Source organism: Macaca thibetana, chromosome 14 (genome assembly GCF_024542745.1).
Source record: "Macaca thibetana thibetana isolate TM-01 chromosome 14, ASM2454274v1, whole genome shotgun sequence".
NCBI lineage: Eukaryota > Metazoa > Chordata > Mammalia > Primates > Cercopithecidae > Macaca > Macaca thibetana.
This window is the reverse complement of record NC_065591.1, coordinates 9,703,307-9,730,565: the sequence shown is the minus strand read 5'-3', so window position 1 is coordinate 9,730,565 and position 27,259 is coordinate 9,703,307. Positions and strand designations below refer to the sequence as shown.

At 56.4% G+C, this 27,259-nt stretch overlaps 2 protein-coding genes across 15 annotated transcripts in view; both read right to left on the bottom strand.

Annotated features, from left to right (window-relative positions):
• The window catches only part of NRXN2 (neurexin 2), a 117,252-nt gene that overhangs the window by 18,219 nt on the left and 71,774 nt on the right, over positions 1 to 27,259 (bottom strand). For 6 of the 14 annotated variants that reach the window (XM_050757083.1, XM_050757087.1, XM_050757088.1 and 3 more), the window contains 7 exons: positions 26,722 to 27,103; positions 25,915 to 26,105; positions 24,209 to 24,382; positions 23,694 to 23,813; positions 10,803 to 10,984; positions 5,985 to 6,156; positions 2,058 to 2,147 (listed from right to left, as the gene is read on the bottom strand). In XM_050757083.1, coding sequence (XP_050613040.1) covers positions 2,058 to 2,147; positions 5,985 to 6,156; positions 10,803 to 10,984; positions 23,694 to 23,813; positions 24,209 to 24,382; positions 25,915 to 26,105; positions 26,722 to 27,103 — 1,311 coding nt within the window. Of the gene's footprint in view, positions 1 to 2,057; positions 2,148 to 5,984; positions 6,157 to 10,802; positions 10,985 to 18,083; positions 19,734 to 23,693; positions 23,814 to 24,208; positions 24,383 to 25,914; positions 26,106 to 26,721; positions 27,104 to 27,259 lie in introns of those variants that run through there. The other 8 variants (XM_050757093.1, XM_050757086.1, XM_050757085.1 and 5 more) reach the window with 4 other exon arrangements.
• Positions 1 to 27,259, bottom strand: part of TRMT112 (tRNA methyltransferase activator subunit 11-2) — a 347,607-nt gene that overhangs the window by 311,831 nt on the left and 8,517 nt on the right. The window lies entirely within an intron of this gene.

The following is a 27,259-nucleotide window of genomic DNA, read 5'->3' as shown; positions in this document are numbered from 1 at the left end:
AAGTATAGCCCCTGGACCAGCAACGCCCACTACCAGTGCCCAAGAGCCCAAGAGGCAGAGGGCCAGTGGTGGCAGCTCTGGGACAGGCCCTGGAATGCCAGACCCAGCGAGGCCCAGGAAGACCCCTGCATCCAAGTTTATCCCCAGACACAAGAATCACGAGGAAAACAAAGGAGACAAGGATCTCAGTGGTCAAATGAGTTGGGGAAGCAAACATTTCACAATCAAACAGGTTTCTTTCTCCAAGGGCTTTTCAGAGTCTTTATTAAACCAATGCACATAGGCATCTCCAAGAGGAAGAAACAGGATTCAGCATTTCCCAAACTCGTTCTACCACAAATCTCTCTATTGAGAAGCATCTCATGGGACTGTTTCATAGGACATGCTTTGGAACTGGAAAATGGATTCATCCAATAAATATTTATTGAGCACCTACCATATGTCACGCGCTAACAATAAAATACGCCCTCCAAGCATCCCCAGACCTTGTTCTGGGATACTTTCCTGATGTTTCTTTCCTCTCACCCTCACAACATGCCTGTGAGGTGGGCTGAGTAACCATCACTGTCCCATCTTACCAAGGAGAGAGCTGAGCCTCAGAAAGGGGAAGTACTTGGCTAAGACCACAAAAAGCGAGTTCCTTCTTTCTCACTTTGGGAACTACCTCTCTAGTCCAATCGGTTATTTTCTAGAAGAGGAAAGTCAGATCTAAGGAGAAGGGGAAGGAGGGTCCCGGCTCTCCTTCATCTAAACCACAATTCCTCCCCTACCCCCCAGTAGGGCCTGTCCAACTCTCCCTGCCATTGGGGTCACAAGTTGTCCCAGCCTCAGCCCAGGCTGCTCCCTTGGCCTCTCTGATTCTGGAAGAGGGAGGTGGGTAATGGAGAGGAAGCCACAGTGTTAGCAAACTTGGTCCCTGTGGCCCCTGGCCCCATCCGCCATGAACTCCTCAAAGGGTTAAAGTTCACCCCGCTGGAGAGAGCAGCCCAGTGTGGCTGGGGGCTGTAGGTTTTAGCGATGTGTGTTACAGTCCCTTTAACTTTTTGTCCTGTTATGGGTTTATCACATCTGGTTATCAGCAGGTTTAGGCCCCACAGGCATGGGGGGCTAGAAGTTACATTTGGGGGTTTTAGTTGGGGAAGGCCCCAGTGGACATTTAAAAGCGCAGTTATCAGCTGGTTAAGTGGAGGTTTAACAGTTCTACTTCCCCCTTAGAGTTTAGCCTTAGAGGTACAGAGCTCGCCCCCCCGCCCCCGCAAAAGGGAATGGGATGGATTTGCCCTTGGTCCCCAACTTCCCTTGGTGACAAGAAGCCTTCTCTATCACACCCAGCAACACCTCACCACACTCAGGCCTCAAAAGGTCTTGCTCGGTCTTCCTCATCAGCCAAGCAGGAGTAGAAATCCCTATGGGCCCACCACCTCCTGCCCCACCTCCCTTAGTCTCTCCTCAACTTCTCAGAGGCCTTCTGTACTAAGTTGGGCCTGTTCCAGAGACAGCAGCCCCACAGCACTCTCTTTGGGGGTCTTCCAGTAGGATCTGAGGCCCCCACTCTTCTCTCTTCTCCTCACATGGCTCTGGTGAAGCCTTCCTAACCCTCCTCAGGTCAGCCTTCCTGCTTCCCAAAGGCTTCCTGCCTCTGCATGCTGTGGCCCTCCGTTGGCCCTTTACCAAGCCTCCGAGATGATTCTGGGCAGAGGGAACCTACTCTACAACCTGCATTCCCAGCCTGCTTGTGATTTACTGCTGGGATCGCAGTGGGGAGCTCCCATGGTAGGGATCTTGTGGATTACTGTAGTTGATCCCAGGTTTAGAAAGAGAACAAGACTTCCCCTACTTCTAAGGAAAAACCCCACTCCTACCCCAAAAACCACCACTCTGAAATGCACAGACAGACCCTTGACTCCAAAGGGGAAGGGAGCATTCTGGCTAGCCAATTGTCCCTTCACTTGCGGGTAGGCGTTGGTGAAGGCATGGAGGGGGAAAGAGAGAGCTCTGCACCTTTAAGATAGTGTTTTTAAAGTTAATTAATTAATTAATTAATTCTGGTTAATTACCTTTGTCGAGCAGCCACTCATCTACTACTCGACCAAGCCGGTAGGGGATTCTCTGTCTAGCAATCGCCAGGCGCTCGTTATCAAAGTTTCCTTGGAAAAGTTTAGAAAGACAGTAGGTTTCTCAGGCGGCGAAGTCCAAAGGAGTTAGAAAAGTAATTATGCAATCCTCAGGAGACTCAGAGTAAGCAGCAACATCCACAGAAAGAGGGGAAGGGAGGAAAAGAAACGCTGGGCCCCTCTTCTCCCTCGACCCCCTCCCTAGGCTCTGGTTCAGAGCCAGCCCCACCCTGGGGGCAGGAGCAACCCAAAGCAAAAGAGATGAGAAAAGAAGAAAAGGAAAGGGACACAAAAGAAAGGGAGCTGGAAGGTCAAAGGTCAGAGGTTAAACAGGTTTATCTGTGGTTAAGCTGCTGTGGCCCCCTTCCTTCCCCATCCCAAAGTGGGGGGGGGGGGCGGGCAGGGGAGGGGCATTTAGCAGGTTTAAGTTGGGGGAGGGAGGCATCAGTGGCCCAGCTGGTTCCTGTGTTTAGAGGGCGGTTTAGAAGTGGGAGGGATGGGTTAAGCGGGGTTTATGCGGCATTTAGGGGGCCACCCAGCACGCGCATTGAACAGTGAGATTTAAACCACTTCTCCAGGCCACCTCAACTCCCTTTGCCTTCGTGCTCCACTCCCAGCTTCCCCTCAATTTCCACCTCATACCACACCCCTGACCCCACCACCACCGTCCCCCTTAAGTCCCTCCTGCTCCCAACCCCACCACTGCACTCCCTGCAAAGCCTCCTCACCCTGGTCAGGGCTCCCATTCTACTGGGCAGCCGCTACAGGTGTGGTGTGGGAGCTGGACCATCATCCAGCAGCCCTCTTCCCCTTCTCACCTTCTCTTTGGCCCCTTTCTCCTCCCCTGCAGACAGTCCCCCGTCACCCTTCTCTGCACCCTTCTCTGCCCTGAATGCACCTTGACCATTTTCTGCTCAGAGCCCAGTCTCCTCTCCTTGCTGTCTCAGGACCTCATCTTGCTCACCCTGCCAGGCCCTCAGCCTTTCTTTTCCAGGCTCCTCCCCCTAGTTCCAGCCCCTATCTCTTTTCCAAGCTTGGCTGTCCATTGGGATACCCACCTGTTCCTCTCTCCGCTCACCAATCTCCAGCCCCTGGAGACTGGGAAGGGGAATGTGTGTTAATGTGTGTGTGTGCATACAAGCCTATGTGGAAAGGGGTTCGTCAGTGCATCTGAGAGGATTTGTGCTCCTCTGTGAGCTGTGGGTGATCCCGGTCTGCAGCAGTGGAAAGGGAACTGATTTCCTTTGAGAATCTGGCCACTCCTCCCATTTAAGCCACTGACAAACTATTCAGTGCACACTGGTGGGGCCAGGAGGCTTTTCCTGTCATCTCTCACTGCACAGCTGCGCTCACCTGCCCAGAGACCCGGGCCTGGGCCTGCCTAGGTACACCTCCCATGAAGGTGCACACGACGTGTTCATATGGGTATGGATGGTGCCTCCTTAGGTGCTTATGAGGCAAGGAGATTCTGCTTTCCCTATAGATTCAGGACATTTGTGTTTAAATTAAAAACAGATCATTCAATCCTGTGTGTGTGTCTCCAAGAGGAAGAGAAGAACGTACATCTGCCTGGAGGGAGGCTGAGTATATAAAAATTCTAACAAAAGTCCTATTTATTGAGCACCTTTGCTATGCCATGCCATTCTAGCGTTTAATGACATTCTCAGAGTATTGCTATGAGGTAAGTATTGTCACCTTTCAGAGGTGGAAACTGAGATTCAGAGAGGCTAGATGACTTGTCCAAGGTTACACACTTGCCAGTGGGAGATCCAGGATTAAAACCCAGGTCCTTCTGACTCAGAATCCATGGGCTGTGTCTCTGTGCTCTCAAAGAGTCAGAGGGTCTCCCCTCTCCGGGCCCATGCATACTGCTGATCTGACCTGCTGGTATTGCTCAGGATCTGCCCTCAGTACACAAAGGCAACCACCAGGCCCTCATGTTACTCCCCTTTACAGGCAAGGGGCACCCAGCAGCCTTTCCTCACCCCTAGTCAGGGGTCCCTGAGGAGAGGAGAGCAGGAATAATTCTTCCATCCTGACTGGTGGCCTGCTGGGCCCCAAGGGGAGAAGCTCTAGATCCAAGTCCTGGCTTGACATGGTGAGGCCTTCATGCTTCTGAGCCCAGCCCTATCCAGCACAGGCCAATGTCATCACTGCTACAAAGGTTGCCCTAGTGTGTGTGCGTCGGAGAATGAGAGAAGTCTGCTGCCCACAGGGATCATGCCTACGCAGCCAGAGCTGTCAGTGTTGGCTTGTTGCGGGGCGCGGGGGGTAAGTGGAATTTAGTGTAGGAGGGTTGGTGGGTCTTGAGTGTCCCTACATGTACCCAGGGCCTTGATGTAGGCTGGCATCCCTTTGCAGAGCTGCTTTTTCATGTGTCTGTCTGACCATACGAATGTCTGCAGTTGTCCATATGTCTAAGGTTGACCTGTGTGTACATCAGCCTCTGTAGGTATTAGGGGGCCACGTGGGCCTCTTTATCTCCAGGGACTTTCCAGAAATGTCTGGGTACAAGCCTGCATAACTGGTGTCATAAGCCTGTACTGGCATCTTTACTCCAGCATAGGTGAGCCCATGAAGGTTTACACATTGGCCTTTTGCCCCTGCCCCTTGCAGTCAGCATGGGGCAGCTTCTCTGCCTCAGCCTGGCTGTCTCTCCGCCTGGGAGAGTGATGGAGGTCGCAGATGCTCACTCCACTTCTCAGTCAGGCCCTGACTGCAATGTCGCTCAGACAGTATCTCAGCATCTCTGTGTTTCTGCAGTTTTCCCTGCAGTGTTTCTGTTTCCACTCCCTCTTTATCTCCCATGCTGGGGCTCTCCTCCGCTCCCTTCCAAGGCTCTGTCCACCTCTTCTCTCCCTGGGCCTGCATGTCAGCATCTCCATCTACCTCTCCGCATCTCTCCTTGTCTTTGCGTATAGTTCAGTACTATCTCCTTATCTTTCCATTGCTTCCCCTCCGGTTTCCTCTCATTCTGAGGCTCTATCTCTGCCTCCCTCAACATCTTTCAGTCTCTGTCTCCTCATTTCCCCCATGTCCTCATCTCTGTCCCTCTCCTGCACTCCTCAGACCTTGGTTTGTCCTTGGCCGCCACAGCTGTCACCCTGTCGAACTTGGTCTGTTTGCATTCTCAAGGCTCCCTGCAAGCAGGGACTGAGTCCCCAGGACCTAGCACAAGCCCTGATGCCTAAACAGGTTGTCAACAAAGGTTGTTGAATGCACATGACCCTGTGTTTCATTTTTGTTGTCACTTGTGTCTCCCTTCCTTTCACCATGTCCCTCACTGCCTTGGACACTGGGGTCCTTCACTCTGAGTCTCCGTGGCTACTTCTCTTCCTTCGTTAGATCTCCTAAGTGGATCTCCTAAGTGGATCTCTGACTTGCTCCTTATAAGGACCTTGGTTCTTTCCTTGGCTCTGCCCTTGGTAACAGCCCTGTCTCCTTGCCAAGACACGTTTTATGTTACTTCTGGATTTTCTCTCCCGTTTCTGCATCTGTCTCCCTCATTTCTGAACTCACCCTTTCCTCAGTCGCATCAGATTCTCCTCACCTCTACCCTCCCTCCTCTTCTCCCCCCACCCCCAAACTGGACCCTAGCCTTGCAGCCTTCCCACCTTAGCCCTGCACCCTCCCCTATAGGGGGCGCATTCGCACCACCAAGGTCTCGCCCCGCCCTCACAAATCCCGACTTTTCCTAGCCACGCCCCTGCCCTAGTCCCGCCTCACAAGCTTAGTCTCTCCAGTAGCCCCGCACCGCCCCAGAGCCGCTTGGCCCCGCCCCGGTGCGGCCGCACTCCTACCCACCCGCCCAGAGGCCGCCACCCGCCCCGCCCCGCCACCGTGCCTCCTCCGGGGGCCCGCACCGCCTACCTGCCGGGTACCGCTCGTTGACCGGCCAGCTGTCCACCTGCAGGGTGGCGTTGCCGCCGCTTCGAGTGAAGCGCACCACGTGGTATTTGCCGTCGCTTACGATGGCGTTGGGCTCGTCGATGGTAATGTCGTCCGTGCCCACATTAAAGATCACCCCCACGGTGCCCTGGTCCTGGGGACAGGGAGGTGGAGGTCAGCCACCAGAGGGAGCAACCATTCATCCCTTGCAGTGGCTACTCCTGTGGCCACCACTAGCCCAGCTCCGCAGCACTTTACAGCTTTACAAGTCACGTTTTCCAGGTCTCAACCACTGGAGGAGGTGGGCAGGCTGGCTACCCTTCCCCACATGCAAGGGAGTAACCTGAGGCTGGAGGTGGGGGCAGACACTGTGGGGTGCAGATCCTGGGCCTGGAGCACCTTAGACTAACCACACCTGTCTCTTGCCTTTTGGTTTGTCCTGGATATTCACAAATATTCATAGAGCACCTACTCTGTGCAAAGGCCACTGGGCCCAGACAGGGGTGATTGGGCCAAGCTGGGGACCAGCTCGGGGTATAGAGGGCAGAGGCCTCCCTAAGGCAAGACCAGCAGATAAGTCCACAGAAGCTGGCCTCTGCCAGAGGAAGGTCTGATCCCCAGCCCCTCCCCAGTCCCCAGCCTCCAGCCTCTCCTCCCCAGTATGCTCTGCACCAGGCAGGCCCCCAGGGTGCTCCCACCCACACCAGGGCATTAGCATGCCTCTCCTGGCAGCCTCTCAGGCCCAAAGTAGGTCAGGCTCTGAGTATGGGGGTGGCCCCTCTGCAGCCATGGGGGTAGAGGTTGGGGGTGTGGACTGTGTGTATGGTGGGATGGACACCAGAAGAGTTGACGGACAAACTATGCTAGACTGACCAAGAAAGGGGATCATGGGGGTGTCGGGGTAGGGACTGGAGCTAGGGGCTGGGGAAGGACAGGCAGAGTACAGACAGGGACTGAGGCCTGGAGAAGGGGAGAAAGAACCTAAGCAATCTCTGGGACCCAGGCCCATGGTACACCCTGCAAAGGCAACCCAGGATCAGCCCAGGAAGAGTTCTGTCTGTGGTGCTAGAGTGAGAGGGAGGGCTTCACTGAAACCTAAATCATGCCAGGCCCTGTGTGGGTACTGTACATGCATGCTCTCTTCCCCACACCAACCCGCTGAAGAAGCTCATAGCTCCCCGTTTCATCAAGAAAGAGACCGAGGCTCAACATAGTTAAATAACATCTCAAAATCTTGCAGCTCATGAGAAGGAAGCCCCAGATTTGAACCCCAGCTAGTCTGACTTCAAAGCCAGTGTTCTCTCTCTTTGCCCACCAGCCTAGGAAGACCCTGACTCAAAGAGGTGGGGGTGTGGGATGATCCAAGAGGCTGCTGAGGCCAACCTACCTTCAAGACCAAAGGCATCTAAAAACCAATGAAGGCCCACCGGGCACTAAGCCTGAGCCCCTGTTTCATTTCCCTGAACCTCCCAGCAGCACTCCTGAATGCGGTCTCAGCTCTCCTCCCACAGGGAACAGACACTCACACAGGTTCACTCAGACCCCCTGGCTCACACACTCTCAGGCACCCAGCCCATCACCATAGAAACACACTACACTCTTGGGATCTTCTTGAAAGACTGCCCCATGACCTGGACATGTGGAACATTCAGCTGCCACCTCTTTCCTGCATCTAGCAGAGCCGAGAGGCTTGGTGGCACTGGGGGTGTTGGCAGGGGTGGCTCACAGATGGGGCAAGGGTTAGGGTTTGGCAGAGAGAGTTGGGGGACAAGGTTTGCAGCTGTGGCTCAGAAGACCCATGTCCTATCCCTTCCCACTTGTGGGGTCCAGTTGTCTCCTTCTCAGAACCTGGGAAAACCACATACATATATGCATGCATGCACGCTAACACACACATGCATGCACACAGGTCATACATGCATGCAGCCTCTCTCCTCGGATGCAGTAAAGCAGGGAAACTGAGGCTGGGCTTGCCTAAAAAGAGTATTAGCAAGCCCCACCCATCCACCACCCACAGACTGACAACATCCCCAGGGAGACGGGCTGATCATCTGCTCCCCACACACGGGAAGGGAACAGTCGATCCTCCTCGGTACTATTGTTAGTAATAATATCACCCAGAATAGCATCAGCTCCCTGGATTCCTCTGAGGATTTCTCCCCACAGGCTCAGCCCAGGCAGTGATGGTGGTCAAGGAGCACATGCGGTCTGGGAGCCAGGCTGACAGAGAGCCGGCCAGGGAGCTGGGAGGCAGGACACCTGGGTTTCCTAGGAGGCAGTCAAGCTCAGGGCCCTGCACTCCGGGGGAGAGGCAGCTCCCCAGAGCCTCTCCCAGTGTGAAGTCAGTTGTCACTTCTGTTAAAGTCATTAATTCCTAATTCCCCAATTACCTCATTAGGCGGCGGTGGGGAGAACGCAGCCGCTCCTACAGCAAATAATTATGGGAGTCAAAATTAATTTGGCAAAGTGGAGCGACGCTTTATTAGAAACGTCAAATTGCTTTTCTCTTATTTTGCTGCCGCCTCCCCACTCTCTGAGAGCTGCTACTGACGCTGTAGTGGGAGCTGATGTGTCACCAGGGAAGGAAGGGGTTTGGGGGCTGCCCCCAGGGGGCCTCAGCCCATCTGGTGCCCAACTCGCACCTCATGGCTGGCTCCTCTCATGGCCCCTCACCCTTGCCAGGCCTCTCCACCCTCGGGCAGACTCCCATCTTCCCTGACCTCTGTAGTACCCGGCACCAGTACTTGTTCCTCCATAGCCTTGCACCAGTAAGGCCTGTGCACAACTGTTGGGAGGGAAAAGGAGGAAATCCCTTCTCCTCACACCCTGATCCCCCTACCTTTTCTCCTCAGTAGGGAGCCCTGTGCCCTAACCTAACAGGCACAGAGGTACACAGTCCTGCCCAGGTAGCTGATCAGAGATGGTCAGGATACTAGCTAACACAGCATGCTCCCTATGTGCTTCACATACGTGATCTCCTTCAGCCTCACAACATCCCTCTGTCCTCTTCCCATGCCACTCCATAGATGGGCAAACTGAGGCTCAGACAGCTGTGGTGACTTGCACAAAGACAGCAAGGAAGTGGCAAGCCATGCAGAGCTTCGCATGAGGGAGAAGAGAGAGAAGGAGAAGCCCTCACTCACAGAGGACACAGGGAAACCCAGTCACATCCCACCACCCAGAAAGGCAACTGAAACAACTGCAAACACCACTCCATGGGGAAATACACATCTATAGATACACTCCATCAGAAATCATGAGACCCAGTCTCTGTCTTCATCCCCCACTGTCACAGCCATCACTCCTGACACACATCACGGTGCATCTAGTCCCACACTGTCGTCTACAGCCACACTGTCTCTCACTTGCCGGGTGCCTCTCACCGTTCTAGATAACTGCCTGTTCTGCTGACACAGGTACAGAACTTCCAGGCCTCTTCTTGGGCCTGACTGCTGTCCTGCTTGCTAGTCCTCCTTCTGCACCCCTTCCTCATCCACTGCCACTTCCACCCCAGCTCTGCTCTGCCTACAGGAAGTCTCCCCTCATGCTCCTTCCTTCACGCCCTGGTGTTGGGGTGGGGTGGGGTGCAGACCTGGGATGCTTAAAAGCTATTGTGTAATGAAGGCCAGTGGCTGCATTCCCAAGCAGATGCGGAGAAATCAAAGCCCAAACAAGCCTCTCCCCTGGCTTCCTCTCTCCCCTTCCAACTAACTATGCCCTCCTGAAAGCCAGGGGCCCCTCACCCAGAGCTTTCCAGCCCACAGAGCCTGGCCAGCCTGCCTGATCCCCACAGCACAGGGGTCCTGGCCAGGGTGAGCATGTGAAATACAGGCAGGGAAACAAGGTGGCTGTTAGGGACCAGAAATGTACAGATGAAGACTGAGGGCAGAGGCTCGGGATTGAGGACTGTGAGGAGGGGTCAGGGGAGAGTCTGAGACCAGAAATGAAATGGAGCAATACCAGAGGTCATAGGGAAGGGTGTAGGGCAGAGCCAGAGATGGAGGAAAGGGCAGGGAAAGAAAAGGGGCCACTTGCAGACTAGAGTTCGACAGGACTCAAAATGGTGAGTCAAGGAGCTGCATATATGGTAGGAGGCCCAGAGGGAGACCCTGGGAATGAACCAAGGTCAAGGCGGGGAGCAGACACAGGGAGGGGCTAGGGCCACAGGTGGAGCTGAGCAGAGAAAGGCAGAGCAAGGTGGGAGCCGAGGTCAGGTTGGGGATGGGCCAAGGGGTTAGTGAGGAGTGAACCTGGCTAGAGAGGCAGTAAGGGAGACAGGGTAAGGGGGCTGCTGGGAGGGCAAAGGGGCAGAATCCAGAGGCAAGATGAAGCTGCAAGGGTAGGCTGCCCTGGGGCAGGTAGGTATGAAGGAGGGGCAAGAACAGGTGCAGGACACAGTGGGCTGGCCTAGCTGGTCTAGGAGCGAGCAGGCAGCAGCCTGGGGGAAGTCACAAATGTGAGACACCTCTGAAGGCTGCAGGAGAATGGCCTGGAAGGCCCAAAGAGGCCCTTGACTACTTTTAGGAAGGTCAGAAAACACAGGTGGTCTCGGGGAGTGGGGAGCTGGAAAAATATGAATCAGATGGGAGGGTGGATCTGGGAGTCTTGGTGAATAACTGAGAGAGGGAAGAATCTCAGAAGCAGAACTTCTTAGCAGGAAGCTCCAGCAATGAAGGAACAGAAGTTCTGAGGATTCCCCATGAGGGAAGACTTGAGGTGCTGATCCCATGGCAATGAAGGGCTGAACTGATTTGGGAGCAGGAAGCTTGGGGTTGAAGGGCTGGGGCCCAGGGTCCTTACGATGTGCAGCTGCAGGTAGTCTCCAAGGCCGGAGGCGCTGTCCACCCGCACCAGCACAGCGCTCCGCTGGTGGGTGCTGAAGCCCACAGCCAGGCGATCCATCCTCGTGCTGGGCCTGTCATTGGGGGGCCACGTATAGGTGATGAGTGCTCCCCCCTTCCCAAAGATGTATGTGGTCCCAGCTGCAGAGAGAAGGAAAGGGAGACAAGAAGAAATGACATCAGGAGGACGAGGTCAGCAGGTCCTCAGGGTTGTGACCAGAGAGGGATGGAACCCCAGGTCTAGATGTGGGACTTCAGCTGTGATACCCACAGCAGCCACCAGCCCCGCCACCCCAGGGAGCAGTTGGCAGGCGGGTGCCTGGGTGAGAGCCTGTGCACACGCACAGACAGATGTAGCTGCCTCATCAAGAAGTCTAGCTTTAATTACAGCAAAACGGAGAGGTAATAGAGTGACACAGAGAGAGAGCCCAGAGAGAAGCTGCAAGGAGACTGAGAAGACGAGAGTGCTGTGGGCAGGAAAGACCCAGGGGGCCCGGTCCTGACTAGCTCCACTTCTCCCAGGTCTGGCAGAGGTGACAGATCCAAGGTGTGTGCTTCTTTGGGGCCAGAGTTGAGCAGGCACCAAGGAACCCCAGGTGATGGCAGGAAGATGAGCAGAGCTGTATGCAGCTCTGACTCACAGTCAGAGCTGGTGCCCTCCAACATCTCCCTGTCCCCACCCCTCTCCTGGCTTGCCCAGGACTCCCTGCTTCCGCCCTCACCCAGGGGACTGCCTGGGTCCCAAAGTAGGAAGGTCCTGGAGCCCTGCCCAGAAAGGAAGAGACAGCCATGGGTTGGGGGGTGGGGGGAGGGGAGAGGGGAGATTGACAGCCAGAGAAGGAAGGAGGCAGAGAGACAGATGGACAGAGAAGGACAGAGAGGGGTGTAGGTGAGAGAAACGGGAGAGTGGGAGCCGGAGATGAAGGCTCCCTCTCCCAGCCCTCCCCCACCCCACCCTCTCTCCCCTTCTCCTTCTCTTCTTCGCCAGCCGGCTGCTGGGGGCGGGTGTGAGGTCCCTAACGATCTCAGCCCCAAAATAAACCCCATTAGTCGCCATGTTCCCTCCTGCGGCTGACTGAGCTCTCTGGGGGTGGGGGTGGGGGGCTGGTCACCCAGTTTCCCGGAAAGGAGCCTTGTCTGGGAGGCCTGAAGGACTAGTACTCCACAGCCTGCAGAGAAGGGAAGGGAAGAGAACAATCTTGCATTCTTTAGAATATAAATGGAGCAGATGAGATTCATAAAATGCTTAATTAAATAATTAGCCACTAACGACTCCTCACAAAGCACTTCTTATGGGGAGAGGGGTTCAAGGGAGGACTTAGAGAGGGAGACAGACAGATGAGGCCTAAGGGTAAAAGCCTAGAGGGGGAGAAAAATGTCCGTCTGGGGGTGGGAGAACTCTGGAGTGAGGAACTAGTAGCCTGCGGGGGCAGGAGGGCCTGCAGCACTTCTAAGGAGCAGGCCTTGCCAGCAGCCAAGGTGGTGGCCCAGTTGGTAACATTAGGCCGGGTTCCCTCAGGTACCATGGGGTCTCTCACCTCAGGGACTTGAACCCCCTTGTAGCTGGGTCAATCAGGTGTGAGGAGCCTCCATCCCAGGGAGCTCCTAGGACCCCAAAGGGGAGGGGCTGCCTGAGTTTCTTGTGGGGAGCCACCATCTGCAGGCCCAGGGAGGGGCTGAGGAGAGAAGGGAAGATTGTTGCCTGGTTCCCAAAGAGGTCTTGAGGCCAGCAGGGGGTTGAGGTTGGGGGAAGCAGGAGCCATGGGTCCCCTTGCTGTTCCTCAGAGCACCCACCATCAACATCTTCCATCTCCCCAGAGTGATGGTGAGAGGTGACCCCAGGAGGAAGGGCAGGAGGGAAAGAACCATCTGGATGTCTAATAACTGCCATCTCACCTCTGCCTGTTGGCCAGGAAAGCACCCCCAGCAGACAGAGGGGGCTTGGCTTTGCCCTCTCCAGATCCAGGTGTCCTTTCTACCTGAGGGCCCTGGAGGCACAGTGGTGAGCACTGAATCCTCAGGATGGGCCCCCAAGTCAAGGGTGGAGAGTTGGCTGACAGTGGGGTATGCAGTAAGCCCCACCCCCACACCATGTGGTCACCTGCCTGGAAGGGCAGGGCCTGGAGGTGGGGAGCCCAGTAGGCCTCAGCCAGTAACAGTCTTTCCACTCCCAGCACTGCAGTACTCCGGAAAATCGGCTGTTTCCATGACAACTGTAATACCCAGGGTCCTCCTCCCCCCTCCACACAAGCTGCACATCTGAATTTGGGGGGTGGGGTGGGCCAGGGGAGCAGAGATGCTGACCTTCCTCCACACACATTCCTACCCTCACCTCCCCGATCAGAGGCTGCAGCCTCTTCACCCCTGGGCTCCAGGGCCTCCCATTCAGAGAAGGCTTTATTGGGTTTCTTGGTCCCTCAGACCGGGGAAAGAAACCCAGTCTACCTGCAGGCTGCCTCCAAATCCCCCAGGTCTAGGAGAAAAGAGGCCCTTTCTCTTCACTTCCCAGCCCAGATCCCAGACAGCAAGCACATCACCATGGACAGAGCCCTGTCTGTGCCCAGAGAGGGCGGGAGGAAAAAGCCGGCCAAATGCCTCACTGGGCAGTGAGGCAGGAGGGATCAGAGGCGGCGTCCAGCGCCCAAGCCCCCAGGCCCCACACCCACACACAGGCGGCGACGCACCCAGCTGCACACAAAGACCCAGCGTGGAGAGGCAGACCCCCGACAGGAGACGAAGCAGTCAGGAAACATGGCGGTGAAGGCACAAAGACAGACCATGGAAGGCGGCCCCAGGACAGGGACTGGCCAGGCGTGGGACAGGGCGCACGCGTCCCCACTCCCGAGGCCCGTGGCGCACAGGCTGCCCAAACCCAGACCTCCCCTGGGATTTATCACCCAGCTGTTCTCACACTGCAGCCAGTTTATTATGCTGGGCGGGCCTCTTAAAGCCTAAGGGCGTTTATTACACTGTTGGGGGACGGGGCGGAGAGACTCTTCTTGGGCAGAAGAGGTGAAGGATGAATGGTTTATTGGACTGGGGCGGCAGTAATTACCCTGGGGAGACATTTCTCTCCCAGCACCGCGGCTGCCTCCGGAGCGCAGAAGGCTGGGGTTCGGAGACCGCCGGGCTGGGAGGCGGGGCTTCCGCCAGGCCCCTCCCCAGCCGCGCTCCGGAGGCGCCTCCAGCCTCTCACCCAGGCAAGCTGTCCTTGGCCCTGCCCACGGACTCCCCCAGGGAAGGCACAGCTGCCTTCTAGGAGACACGGAGCCCAAAATAGGGCACCACATCTAGAACCTCTGACAGGCTCCAGAAAGGGTTTGAAAGGCAAGTGGGGCCTGAGTCAAGGCCCAAAAATGTTGCCCAAGGGTGGTGTAGACCAGTTGTTTTTAACCTTCCTAGGAAACCACCAGTGAGCTGAAAACTACACACCTGAAGCCTAAGGCAAGAAAGCCTCTGGCCAAACACAAGATGCCACAGGCCCAGGGTTGGCACCTTCTGCCCACTCCCAATATAGTCTCCTCAATACCTCCTAGACCCAGAAATTCACTGATCCAGTGAAATACTCTAAATGTTCAAGAATCTTCCATGCAGTCCCACACACACCTGCATTCTAGAAAAAAACCAACCAACCATTAATAATGGTTAGCTAACCCAGACCCAAACAACATAATCATCCATGTAGAAAACCACCCATGCAGTGATGCCCCTGTGGTTAAAACTACATGTGCAGAACCTCTGCCTGCCTGTGTCCCTGCAGCATCCGAAGCCATGAAAGAAAACCTTCTGGAAGATCTAGACTTGTGAGAAGATAAAACATCCTGCACAACCCAGAAAAGCCATGGCCCGAGTGCTCAGAGCCCACACCCGCGCTTTGTACATGAACCTTTACATCCCGGACGGGCAGATCTCTACTGGTCCAGATCCCTGCGCTCAGCTGTCTCTTGATCTAGGATCCCAGAACACAGTCTTTCAATTGTTAACCCCCTGCTTGGCCATAAACCATCCAGTCAGAAATCCGAGTTAACACACCCTGTTCAGAATCAAAATAAATGCTAGCCCCCTTTATAAGCTGGAGTGATAAACCTGGAACCCATGGAAGCTACCGACTCAGAACTTAGCAGGGATTGACCACTCCATTCCTGGCCGAAGAGCACCAGAAATGAACACGGTGAGGTGGGAGGAACCTCAAGGACTCTGAAACCAGAATTGGGGATCCAGGACCAGGAGAGTGTCGCCCCTGGGCTCAGGTCATTTTTAGGACCCAGGTGTGCCAGTCCTCCCATGCCCCAGACAGACATCAGGTACAGGAGTGGCAATGGGTGTCTGGCAGATAAGGACATTATGTAACAGGAGGGGTTGGGGGGGATGGCAGGGTAAATGGGGGATAGTGTGAAGAAAAGAGAGGAGAGGACAAGTAGAAACACAGTGAGACCCCAAAAGAAGGCAAGTGGAGAAGCTGGTGCAGAAAGGAGAGAGGCTGCCTCCCACTGGGGATGCTAGGGAGACACTGGGCAGAGAGGAAGCCTGGCCTGGTCCTCTAGCCAAGTGTAGGGTCCCAAAAAGAGCCTGTCTTTTCACCTTTCCCACCATGGTTAATGGTTAATGGGAGCAAAGGTGGAGTTTAGCCAGGACAGGTGGCCTCATCCCTTCTCCTCCTTTCCTTGGGTCCTCATCCTTCCTCTCAGCTGCCCCACCCTTCACAGGTTCCTCCCCCACACCTCCCACCCTCTTCTATCATCATCCTTGAGCACCCTCCAGATGACTCCTCCTGTTTCCACTAGGCACTGGTCCTCTTTCTCCTCTGCGCAGCAAAGGGGTGGCTGTCTCCGAGGCAATCCCAAGGCCAACATTCCATACCCTGTCCCCCATACTCTTCTGGCCACTTTCACTCCCTCTGTCCAGCTTTTGCTCCTTCACAGAATCTTTCTTGGGCACTCTGGCTCCCAGGCCCTCCTTTCTACCTGCTCAGGGTCCCTCAGCCAGTTCCTCTCTCCTACACCTTCCTCTTCCACACTCTCTTCATCCTGCAAAATCCCCCAGTATCCCTGACTTCCTTTACCTGTCTCATTCCTTCAGCTTTGTCTCACTGCCCAGAAAGACCATGGCCTATCTGGGCACCTTTGGGAGCAACACTGGGCCTCGAGGGAGCCAGAAGGAGACAATGAAAGAGGGAGGAAGGTAACAAAGAGCCAGAGAGTTCCTGGGGAGGGGGAGGGAGTTAAGGTCCAGGAGCAAGGGTTTGGGTGGGGTCGTGGAAGAAGAGAAGGAAACTGAAGAGTGTTGCCTGAGAGGAGCCAGGTGGGACAGAGATAAGATGAGGCAAACTGTGTTGGGGATGAGAGAATAAAAGAATGAAGTAAAGAGTTTGAAGGAAGTGCTCCAGAGAAATTGGATGAAGAGAAAACGGAAGCATGAAAAGGGAAATAGATAAAGTAGGAGAAAAGGAAGAAGACCAGCAAATGAGCAGAAAGATTGGAGGTGATACGGTGGCACAACTGGGAAGCAAAGATGGACTGGCATGGAGCAAGAATGGGAAGGCAACCAGGGTCACAGATGGGAAGGGCGCAAAATACAGGAATGGAAGATGATGGAGGAACAAAAATGGAGTAAAGAATGAGAGGGGATGGAGAGACAGAAACAGGAAGTGATGAGGGTACAAGGATAGGAAGGGAGAGAAGTGCAGAAATGGGAGGCCACCTGGGTACAGAGAGAGAACTGATGAAGGCACAGCAATGAGAGGGAATGGGAGCATGGAGGTGTCAGAGAACTCCGATGGGAGGTGATGAACATGGAAGGTGAGGAGAGGGGGGCACAGAGGGGAGAGGACATGGATAGGAGGACAGATATGTGAGGTGTTGAGAGCACAGGGATGGGATGAGATGGGATGGGATGGGATGGGATGGGATGGGATGGGATGGGATGGGATGAGATGGGAAGGGATGAGATGGGATGGGATGGGATGGAGGCACAGAAATGGGAGGTGAGAGAGGTACAGAGATGGAGGTAATGGGGCTACCCTCTGAAAGGTAATGACAAGGTGCCTTTGGGAAGTGATGAGTAGACTAAAATGGGACGTGAGGAGGTCCCTGGGATGCAAGTGACAGAAGCTCTGAGATGGAATGTGGAGGGACTGAGGTGGAAAGTGATGGGCTGAAATGAGCTGAAATAAAATGTAAAGAGGGCCGGACGTAGAAGGTAATGGGGAGGACAGAGCTTGGGAGTGATGGGAGCACAGAGTATGGAGGACAGAGATGGAAGGTGACAGGTACAGAGGTGAGAAGAGATGGCATGGAGAGAATCTTAGGGGTCTAAGATATGAAGTAATGGGGGGCCTGAGATGGGGCTGAGGAAGGATGGAAATGAGAAGGTGATGGGGTCTGAGAAGGAAGGTGAAGTTTTTCAATGGATGGTTATGAGGGGCAGAGATAGGAGGTGATTGTAAGTGGACAGCGATAGAGAACTGACACAGGAGGGGAAGCCTGGAAACGGGAAGTGCTGGGCCTACAGAAGTGAGATGCTGGGGGTCAGAGGTAGAGACAGAGCAGAGATGAGGGGACATGGAGGGGAGACACTAGAGATAAGGGGAAGGAGGATGGGAGAATGGTGGGACAGTGGAGTGAGTTGGGAGGTAATGGAAGGCCAGTCGTCAGAAAAGAAGGGAAGGTTGTTGGAAGGATGGAGGTAAAACAGAGACATACATGAAGAGGTCAAGGAGGAAGAGATATGTCAGAGGCAGAGATGACAGATGTGACAGAGGTGGGAGGGAGGTGAAAGGGGAGAGATGACAGACCAGCGATGGAAGGGTGAGGGTGAGGCAGAGGTGGAGGCAAGACAGATGGAGAGATGATAAGGGGCTGAGATGGAGGAGGTGATGCGGAAGAGAAATGGAAGGCAGAGCTGCAGGGAGAGGATGAAAGGACAGACAGGGCGGGGAGGGTAAGGAAGTAGAAGGAGATAATGAACCAGACCTAGGGGTAAGCAGGTTTAGGTGAGGCGAGGAAGCAAAGTGCTGAAGACAGAGATGAGGGTGATGGGGGAGAGGAGAGATGGAGGCAAGGGTGGGGCTGAGATGATGGGTGCTGGAGATTGGAGGTGAAGGGGCTCCGGGACGCAAAGCAGAGGGGCCGGACTCGGCGTGCACAGCTGGGGTGGGGCCCACGGGGGCCTGGCTGCGCACACGGGAAGCCCCCCCGCCCCCGGGGCCAACCGGGTGGCCGGCATCGACAGTGCCACTTACCGTGGCCGCCGCGGGTGAGGAAGGGCATGCGGTTGATGGCGATGGGCACGGTGCCGTGCTTGCTGTGGAAGTGGTGGACGTGGTGGGTGGTGCTGAGGCTGGAGGAGACCCGGGCCCCCTCGGCCGCCCCCAGCAGCAGCAGCAGCAGCAGCGGCAACAGCGGCAGCAGAGGTGGCGGCGGCGGCGGCGGTGGCGGCGGCGGCAGGGGCCCAGCCAGGGCGGGGGGGCGGCGCGGGCACCCCCCCGGCCCGCTCCCCCCGGGGGGCATTTCGGCCCGGGGGCGACCGCCTCACAGCCCCATGGCCGGGGGCGGGGACGCGGGGCTGCGCAGCCCCGCGAAGCCCCCCTCCGGCTCCGAGCTCCGGGAGCGGGGTAGGAATGAAGCGGAGGTAAACCAGGGCCCAAGCCTCGGTCCGGAGCCAATAAAATCAACTGGATCCCGCCGGGAAATCGGGGGTCCGCGGAGCGGCAACACCAAGGTCCAGGATGCCTGGGTCCATCGCGAGGAGCTAGGGGTCTCTCTGCATCCCGGCGGGGTCGGAGCGGCGCAGAGGGCCGTCAGAAACCCGGGGGAGCGCCCGGGGGAGGGGGCATGGTGCCGAGTGGAGAGGGAGGGGAGCGCGGGGGCCAAGCAGGGAGGGGAGAGCGAGGGAAATCCTGCGGAAAAACCGAGCTGGGGAGGAGGGCGGTGCGGGCTGGAGGAGAAAAGAGGGACGGAGGCCTGGTTCTCCCGAAAGCAGGAGACCGACGGCGACTAGAGCCGGCCGAGCTGCTGCTGCCGCTGCCGCCCGACGGAGGCCGGGGGAAAGGAGGGAGCGGCCGGGGGAAGGGGGGCGGGAGAAGGGGGAAGGGAAGCAAATCCGGGTGAGGGGGGAATGAAGGGATAGGAGAGGAGGGGAGAGGAGAGGAGGGGAGCGGGGCTGAGCAGAGGAAAGGCGCGAGCCTGTGAGATTCCGGCGGAGAGATGGAGGCAGCGGAGTGTTGCTGCAGAGGCTGAGAGGGCTGGAAGGGAGAGGGAGGGAGGGAGAGAGGGAGAAAGAGAGGGAGGGAGGGAAGGAGAACGGAGAGGGGAGGGGAAGCGCGGGAGGAGGAGGGGGCAGGGCAGAGGGACCAGAGCGGCTCCCGATCTGCGGGCGGCGCTGGGCAGCTCCGCCGCGCGGCACCTGGCTAGCCCGCTCGCCGCTCGCCTCTCCTCTGCGCGCGCCCGCCCCTCCCCCGCGCCTGGACGCGCGCGCTCCTCCTGCACCCCCCTCCTCGAGAAGGGACCCTGCTGAATAATGGAACGGGATTGAGGCTAGCAAGAGAGGCCACTTTCTTCCTCCCCGCCCACCCCACCTGGATGAACCCCAATAATGCTCTCTGGCACAGCCTGCTGAGATGCCGCGGCGGCCACCTCTGCACACACCCCTCAGAACGCACACGCACACTGAGATGTGTACCGGCTTGGGTGTGGAAACATCCACGTGCCCATATGGGCACAGTGTGCGGGCAGGCACACAGGCTCAGACACATACATGCATGCATGTGCTCACAAACATGGGCACACCAACTCACTCTCAGGGGAGCATGTACACATGCTCACCGGGCATACATGCGTGCGCACACACGTTTGATCACAGGCCATGAATGGCCAACATACACACAGACACCCCTGCCCTCCAAGCTCACCCTCCAAAATAGGGTCCACAGCATACAGTGCACCCAGAGCCTTCGAGGTACTCAGGAGTAAGACATGCCACACACATACAGCTCCCCACCACCTCCCCAAAAGGCTGCTCCCCTAGCCCCTTGCACAAGCCTCTCCTGGACTCCTCCAATCTTTCCTCTCCATTCCCACTGCCCCTCCCCTGGCTCCAACCTCTCTCTCCATGGTGGGGTCTAGAGGACACCTGCCCACGGAGTGTCCCACTTAGGACAAAACCCTTCCTGGGCCACAAATGTCAAGCTGAGGAAACCACTTATCCTTCAGGATGCCCTCCAATTGGGATCTGTCCCCCAAACTTTTGGACGCCTCTGGAAAGCACCTGTGGCCCCAGAGGTAAGCACAGAGACTCCTTTCCCATCACCCGGTATGCACCAACCTGCTCGGACAGCGGAGAGGGTGGGAAGGCAGAGGGTAGAGGAGAAGGGAAAGGAGAGAGGTGGAGAGGGCACCTGGGGGAGCTGAAGAAACAGTGCAGCAGAGTGAGGAGGAGGGCTGGGTAAGGAAAGGACAGGAGGCAGGGGTGGGTGAAGTGAGAAAGGGGAGGGGCTGGAGAGAGCTGGCTCCTGCTTATTGATTCTGAACTCCATTTGGGAGCAAAAACTGTCACCACGGGCCCCATTTGCCACCCCCAGTTCCAGGATGTAATCAGGACCCAGGACATCTCCCCAGTGCTGCTGCCAGCCCTCTACCCCTACTACATGCCAGGGCTGGATTTGGACCCCAGGCCTTTAGAAGTGAAGAAAGCAGTCCTCAGAGGCACCCAGAGGAGGCTTCCGGTGATGCAGTGCTGGAGGAGAGACTGCAGGCCAGGAGCAGGGCTGGGGCCCCCAGAGGCCACGTCCCCCTGACCTCTCTATCCCGTTCTTGGGCCCCTGGATCTGGAATATAGACTGACACAGCTCTGAGCAGGCAGAAAATTTATGGTCCCACAGGGAGGGAGGGAGGAGCTGGTGGCGAGAGGAGAGGAAGGGAAACCGCCTAGAGGCCAATCAATACCAGTGAGTGGGAACTGGAGAAAGATGGGGGTGGAGGGCAAGGTTGAGAAGGGAGGGGGAGACATAGAGGGTAAAAAAGAAGGGAGAGACAGAGGTGTGCAAGAGATCAATAGAGGCTGCAGAGATGAACAGAGACAGGGAGGCAGAGATGGTAAGGAACTGACTGCCGGGAGAGGCAGGAGACAGGCTCTGAAAGACAGAGGAGCAAGCAGGCCTGATGGGAACACCTCAGTCCCAAATCTCAGGCCTGGGAAGTGTCTCCTTTTAGCCACCCTTTCTCATTTCATATTCTCTTTTTTATTCACTGTCCACTTTCCTCCATCATATCTTTTCTCTCCTGTCTTCCCAAAGGAGATACTCATAAGCCTTAAAGGAACACAAAGTTCACTGCACCCCCAGGAGTAGCCCCCATGTCACAAATGGAGAAATTGAGGTGGTAAGTGGGGAAAAGTTGTTCTGCAGGTGTGACCTCTCCTCACCCTAGTCTCTTCCCCACCAGAGAGCTCCAGCCCGCAGCCCCACCCTTCAGAGGACAGGACCTGCTCCTTCCACCTTTGCCATTTCCACCCTCCTTCCTCTCTTGAGATCAAGGCCTGCCTGTGCCCCCAGGGCCTCCCAGGGGTGAAGGCAGAGCTAACTGAACAGGTCTCTCTGCTGGGTTCCAGCTTGACCTTATATATCACAGGGCCCCAAGAAGATGTGCCATAGAAAGAGAGCATGAAAAACTAGAGACAAGCTAGGAAGGAGGAGTAGCCCTGGGAGAAGAGAGGATTGGGCCCCACTCCCAAGATTCCTGCCCTGCCCTCCAGGGGCGGAGATCTCAGCATTACCCCAGAGCCAGAGCTCAGAGCAGCAACACACTGAGCCCTGTGTGGCCCCCAGGTTGCACCCACCTTGTCTTAGCTCCACAGCTTTGTAGAGGCCAGTGCTTGGGGATGGTGACACCTCCCAAGATGCGCCCTGCTCCCCAGCCCCAACTCTCCCTCCCTCCCACCAGCCTGGAACCCAAAGAAGTTGCTCTTCCCATCCCTGCTGAAAGGTGGCACAACCCCCACTTCCCATCCATCTCATGCCCCCTTTTCAGAAGGCTCCACTGTGTGGGAGTGAAGCAGTGACGACGGGCAGCAGCGCTTCGTGATCCTGATTTCTTCCACCCCAGGCAAGAAGTGCCCACCATAGGTACCACCACCACTCCCCTGGGGACTAAATGAGCAGCAGGAAGTGACAAACAGGCGCACCTAAGTTCCAGCCGAGCTCTACCATCAACCCTCTATGACTTGGGGTGAGTAACTGCCTCTTACTGAGGCCTGGGTTTCCTTATCAGTTAAACACAAAGCCCACTGCCTTCTCTGAAGATCAGATTAAAAGGGCTTTGTAAGCTGCAAAACATGAAACTATTAGTGGGGACTGTTACCATTAAGCAACGAAGTTACCATCGTCTCCAGATCTGTGCAAAGCTGAGTTAGCTGGAGGGGAAGAGGTCCAGCCACAGCCAGGTCTCCATGCCTTGGCATTCAGGGCTGGAACACCCTCAACTGGCCATTGTCTGGAGGCTTTGGAAGGCACAGAGAGCAGCAGGTCAGGTGAGGAAAATCTTGGGGGACAGAGTGGGGATGTGGTGGTACCCAAGGGCTGGACATGCCTAAGAACACAAGGAAAGCACTGAGGGAGATGGGGTAGACATTTTTTCAAAGAGGAAAGAAAAACTAACACCACCCAAGAGCCCCTGGACCCAGTAGGTTTCTCCCGTAAGAAACTCAGGACTCATGCCCAGGTGACGAAGGTCCAGCAGTGTGGTATGGAGGCAAAGGCACTGACTGGGGTCTCACCCCAAATCTGCTATGAACTACTTCCAGAAATCGACCGTCCCTCTCCAGTCGTATTCCATGTCTGTAAAATGGAGACGCTCCGTGATGTGTGTGTGTGTGTGTGTGTGTGTGTGCATGTGTGTGTTTCTTCCCAGGCAGCTGACTTTTCTGCTTGGTCTCTCAGGGAAGGACCCCAGGGAAGATGATTCAAGCGATGCTGAGGAGGCTGCACTCTGCCCACCCACTCCAGCCCAATCATCCAAGGGAAACGCCAAAGCTACCCCACAGAGTAGAAGGTTGCCTCTTCGCCATTCCTGCCTCAGCTGCCCTCCCTCTGCAGGGCTCTAACCAGCTGCTGGCCACCAACCGCTAGGGACTGGGAGCTGCTGCTGAACCTGCCCTCTCTGGGGAGGGGCCTCAAACAGAATGCAAGTTGGCAAGCAAATGTCCAGCCTGGGAGGAAAAGAACTAAGCGAAGACAGTAGGGAGTGACATTGTAGCTCAGGGGGACAAACTGCTGCTGGGATGCTTGGGGAAGAAAGAGGAGCCCATTCCAGGCAAACCAGCTGTCCAGCAGCCTAGCCTCCTGGGAGCCTCCAAAGCCTGTCCTCTGGGGTGTGGTCCTGCTCTCAGCAGGAAATAACAGATTCCCACTTCATGCCCTGAGGGCATCAAAGGGGGTGCAGGTTGTTAACAGCCCCCCTCCCTGTGCAACAGTGTGTCTGCGTGAGATACAAATACATGTAAGGCCATCACCAAAACCACACAGGACGGCAGCAAGTTCACCCCACTGAGGCCAACACCTTTGGTTCTAGGTGAAGGGAGCAGGGTCCCATCAGCTGAGAACAAGGAAGAGAGGCTATCTATCAGTGGGCCCCTCCAGAGCTTCAGGCAGCAGCAATCCTGCACAGTCCCAGGAGAAAGACCCTATGAGGGGACAGCAGGCCACAGCTCCCCTGGGACTCTGCAGACAAGGGATGAGAAGGAAGCAAGCAACACAGCTCCTGAGTGCTCAGAGGCCCTCTTTCCTCCCTGGCAGCCCCTACAGCTGGGAATGGACCCTGGTCTCCCCAAACCATCCCCAGCCCTCCCAGGCACTCACGATCATTGCAGACAGGGCCTCCATAGGAAGTCATGGTGCAGTCGCAGGTGAAGCCATCCCACTGCTGCAAGCAGACGCCCTGGTTGGCACAGGACTCTTCAGTGCAGGTGGTGCTGGGGCCTGGAAGGGGCAGGAGAAAGGAACACCCCTGGCTCAGCCAAGCCCCCTCTCTCCCCAGGAGGTGCGGAAGCTTCAGAGTCAGGCAGAGAGGTCCTACTCTGAGTTCTGCCTGGCTGAAAGGGCCAAGTACTGATGAGAGGGATTGGGGCGGGCAGGTCAGGTCTGCGACGCTTGGCCTTGGACTGTGACAAGGGGCCAGGGTGTGAGACAACAGGGAGGGCAAGTGACCCTTCACACGCCTGTATCCCTGCCCCAGAACTGTGGGGGCAAGCTCCCATAAGGCCTGAGAAGGAAGGCCCCTTTGCAGAGCAGAGGCTACCTGCCCTGGTCTGCCTCTGCAGCTGGCGGTCCTGTAGCCAGTAGGGCCACGCCTCACTCCTCCACCCTCCACTCACCATCACAGCCCCTCTCCACCTGCCCAATGCGGTGCAGGGCGTCGGCGATGAGGTCTGGGAGGCGTCCGTTGAGGTCCACTGAGGCCAGGCAGCCCTGAAAGCCATCCCGGGAGGCCACCAGCTTGGGCAGGTTGCTGAACATATTCTTGCTCAGACCGCCAATGTACAACTCCCCTGCAAAGGGAGCGGTGTCAACCAAGGCATCCAGGTTCCCATTCCCTTCCCAAGACAATGGCATCTGGCTGTCAGGTCCTCCCAGCCCTCTCGGGCTCTCTGCGTTCCATCCCAGATTCCAGGTCCTTAACAGAGATCCAGAGACCTGCACAACCCGCACCCTCCGACACCTCTTCCTTCTCCACTTTGCCATCTGCCTGCTCCCCTCCCAGAGAAGCCCAGATGCCTGGAAGAGTGGGGGCTGGGGGACAGCTGGAGGAACCTGCTCTGTGCTCTCTCCCACACATTTGATTCCAGTTCCGGCCCGTAATCAGGGCCTTTCATAGATGCGCAGCCCGATCCCCTCCACCCCCATTCCCTCCCTCCCAAAGTTTCCCATTCCCAGAACTCATTCAAGCCTTTCCCAACTCTTGGGCTGTATCCTAGGGAGTTCAAAGCCCAGCTCCCTTCCTCCAACAACTAGGGCTTCGCCTTGGGACTCTGGGAAGTTCTCCGCAACACCTGATCCCCTGCCATAGAGCCTAACCCCTGGAATCCCTGGAAGCCCTGGCCAGCCCACAGCCCAGCTTCAGTCAAGACACTGGTCAGTCTGCTGCCCTGGCCACAGGCTCAGTACAACACAAGACCCACCAAGATAACCCCTGGGTTTGCTGGCACTTTGGATTCTCTGTGACACATCGCCCCCTTCTGAGAGCAAGGGGAATTCACAGCACTATGTCGGGAGATCTCACAGATCTCAGATTTGGGGGAGTGGGGCAGTTAATTCCATGGTCTCTGAGGACCCTCCCCAAGCTCTGACAGTTTGAGTCAGGCTGACGCCCAGGGGTTCCTATGGGGCTGAGGGCTACTTTGGGCATGTGCAAGAAGTAGATCACATTGCCCTCAGTAGGCTCTGGAGAAGCTGCATCTTTCCTGTCCCAATGCTCAGGCCTTAGCTCACCTTCCTCTTCCCTGATCTCTCAGTTCACCCATTCTGGGGGCAGTCAATGACCGCTTCAATGACCACTGAAGAGGCCCTGGGGAATGTGGCACCCTGATGTGACCCTGGGCACACCAGGGAAGCCTACGTCCAAAATATCCCTAAGCTAGCCCAGCCAATGCCCAAGACAGGTGACTCGGGGACTCTAGCTCCTGCTACGTCCTTCGCCCCATATTGTCTACCTTACCCAGGAGGATGCTAAGCTCCCTATTCTCACTCCAGCCCTCAACCAACATAGGCTTCTCAACCTTGGAGGCCCAGGAGGTCCTTGGAGGGCCTGGGCTACCTACTCCTAGCTCTGAAATGAGGCCACCAAGCACCCTGTGAGATGCATCCTGCAACCAGGCATTCAGTGGTGAGATGCAGACTCGCAAGAGAGCCAAGCAGAACTTGAACAGGAAAATGTCAGGCTGGACATAGTGGAGACAGGGAAAGAGAGGTAGAAACTAGGGGCAGGGAACCGAGGGAAGCAGCGTCCCAGGCATGGGTACTCTCACTGGGGTGAGGGGTATCTGGGCTAGGGCCAGGCCTTTTCCAGAGGCCCCAGCCCCACCTTTGAGATCGAGGTTTCGGGCGCCATTGGAGTGCTGCGTGACAGTGCGGGAGTCAATCTTGAGCGTGTGCACGTTGCCTGGGTCCCTGGACACCACCACGTTGTGCCACTGGTTGTCATTGACTGGTTTGTCTGAGTTCCCCTTCATCAAGGACGGGCCATTCCCCAGGTCAAACACGTAGTGGATGTACCTGCCCCACAGTAGGGAGGAGACACGGGGTCAGGGTGGGGGTGATGCTGGGAAGGTGGGGTGAGGAGAAGCTATGGCTGGCAGGGGTCCTAGGTGCCATGGAAAGAAGGGATTGAGAGGGAGACCCCAGAAGAGAGGGACCAAAACCAATGGCAAGAGTGCTATGGTGTGAGGTCCTGTCATGGGGAGAATGTAAGGAAGGAGGGCCACCAAGGAGCTGGCTCTTGTGACACAAGCTCAGAAGAGGAGCTAGAGGGGAGAGGTTTGTGGGCCAGCAGGGTCCTCTGGAGGCAGGGACTGGGCTGCTCTGGGGTGGGATCCCCTAAGGCAACAGAGGGGCAAGACTGACTTCTGCCAGTAGAGATGACAGTGGACAGAGAACAGATACAACTGGGAACTCTGGCAAGGAAGCAGCTGGGGAGTCAGCAGAGTGGAAGAGAGCGTGCTTCTCCATCTTGGCTGAAGAGGGAGCCTCTCGACTTATGGTTGGGGACCTGAATCTTGATTTGTGATCTAGGGGGATCGGACACCTCAGCCAGTAGCTGGGGGAGCTGTATGTGGTTCAGCAGGGGGCGGGGGCCACTTCCTTGACAGCCGTGCAATGCCCAGCCCCTCACCCCTTGACCAGCTCGATGACAATGAAGTCATTGCCGTTGCCCGAGTTGAACAGGAGAAGCCCATCAGGGGCCGTGGTCTTGAACTGGAAGAAGAGGTGCATGGAAGCATAGGCTTGGAGCGTAGCAAGGGCCAGGTAGCTGCTGCGACTCTTGAAAGTGACGGGATCGGCCACGATGGCACGCAGGCCAAAGCGAGCATTGAGCTCGCAGTAGGTGATGTCACCATCCTTGCACTGGTCCATGTAGGGCTGGCCGTTGAACACCAGCCCACTCAGGTGCCCGATGAAGTTGGAGGGCACCACGGAGATAAACCGCCGCTCCGTCATGATGCCCGTCTCAATGTTGTGGAACTCCAGCCGAGTATGGGCTCCTGCCATCTGTCCTGCTCAGGACAGGAGACCAAGATGAGGGGGACGGCTTTGGGGCAGGGCTGGGGCTTGGGTTCCCAGGAGCCCCCCCCTCCACAGGAGGGCCACCCATGAGTGACATGAGCAGAGATGTCCTCAGCTAGGCACTAGCAGTCAGCACAGCTCCAAGA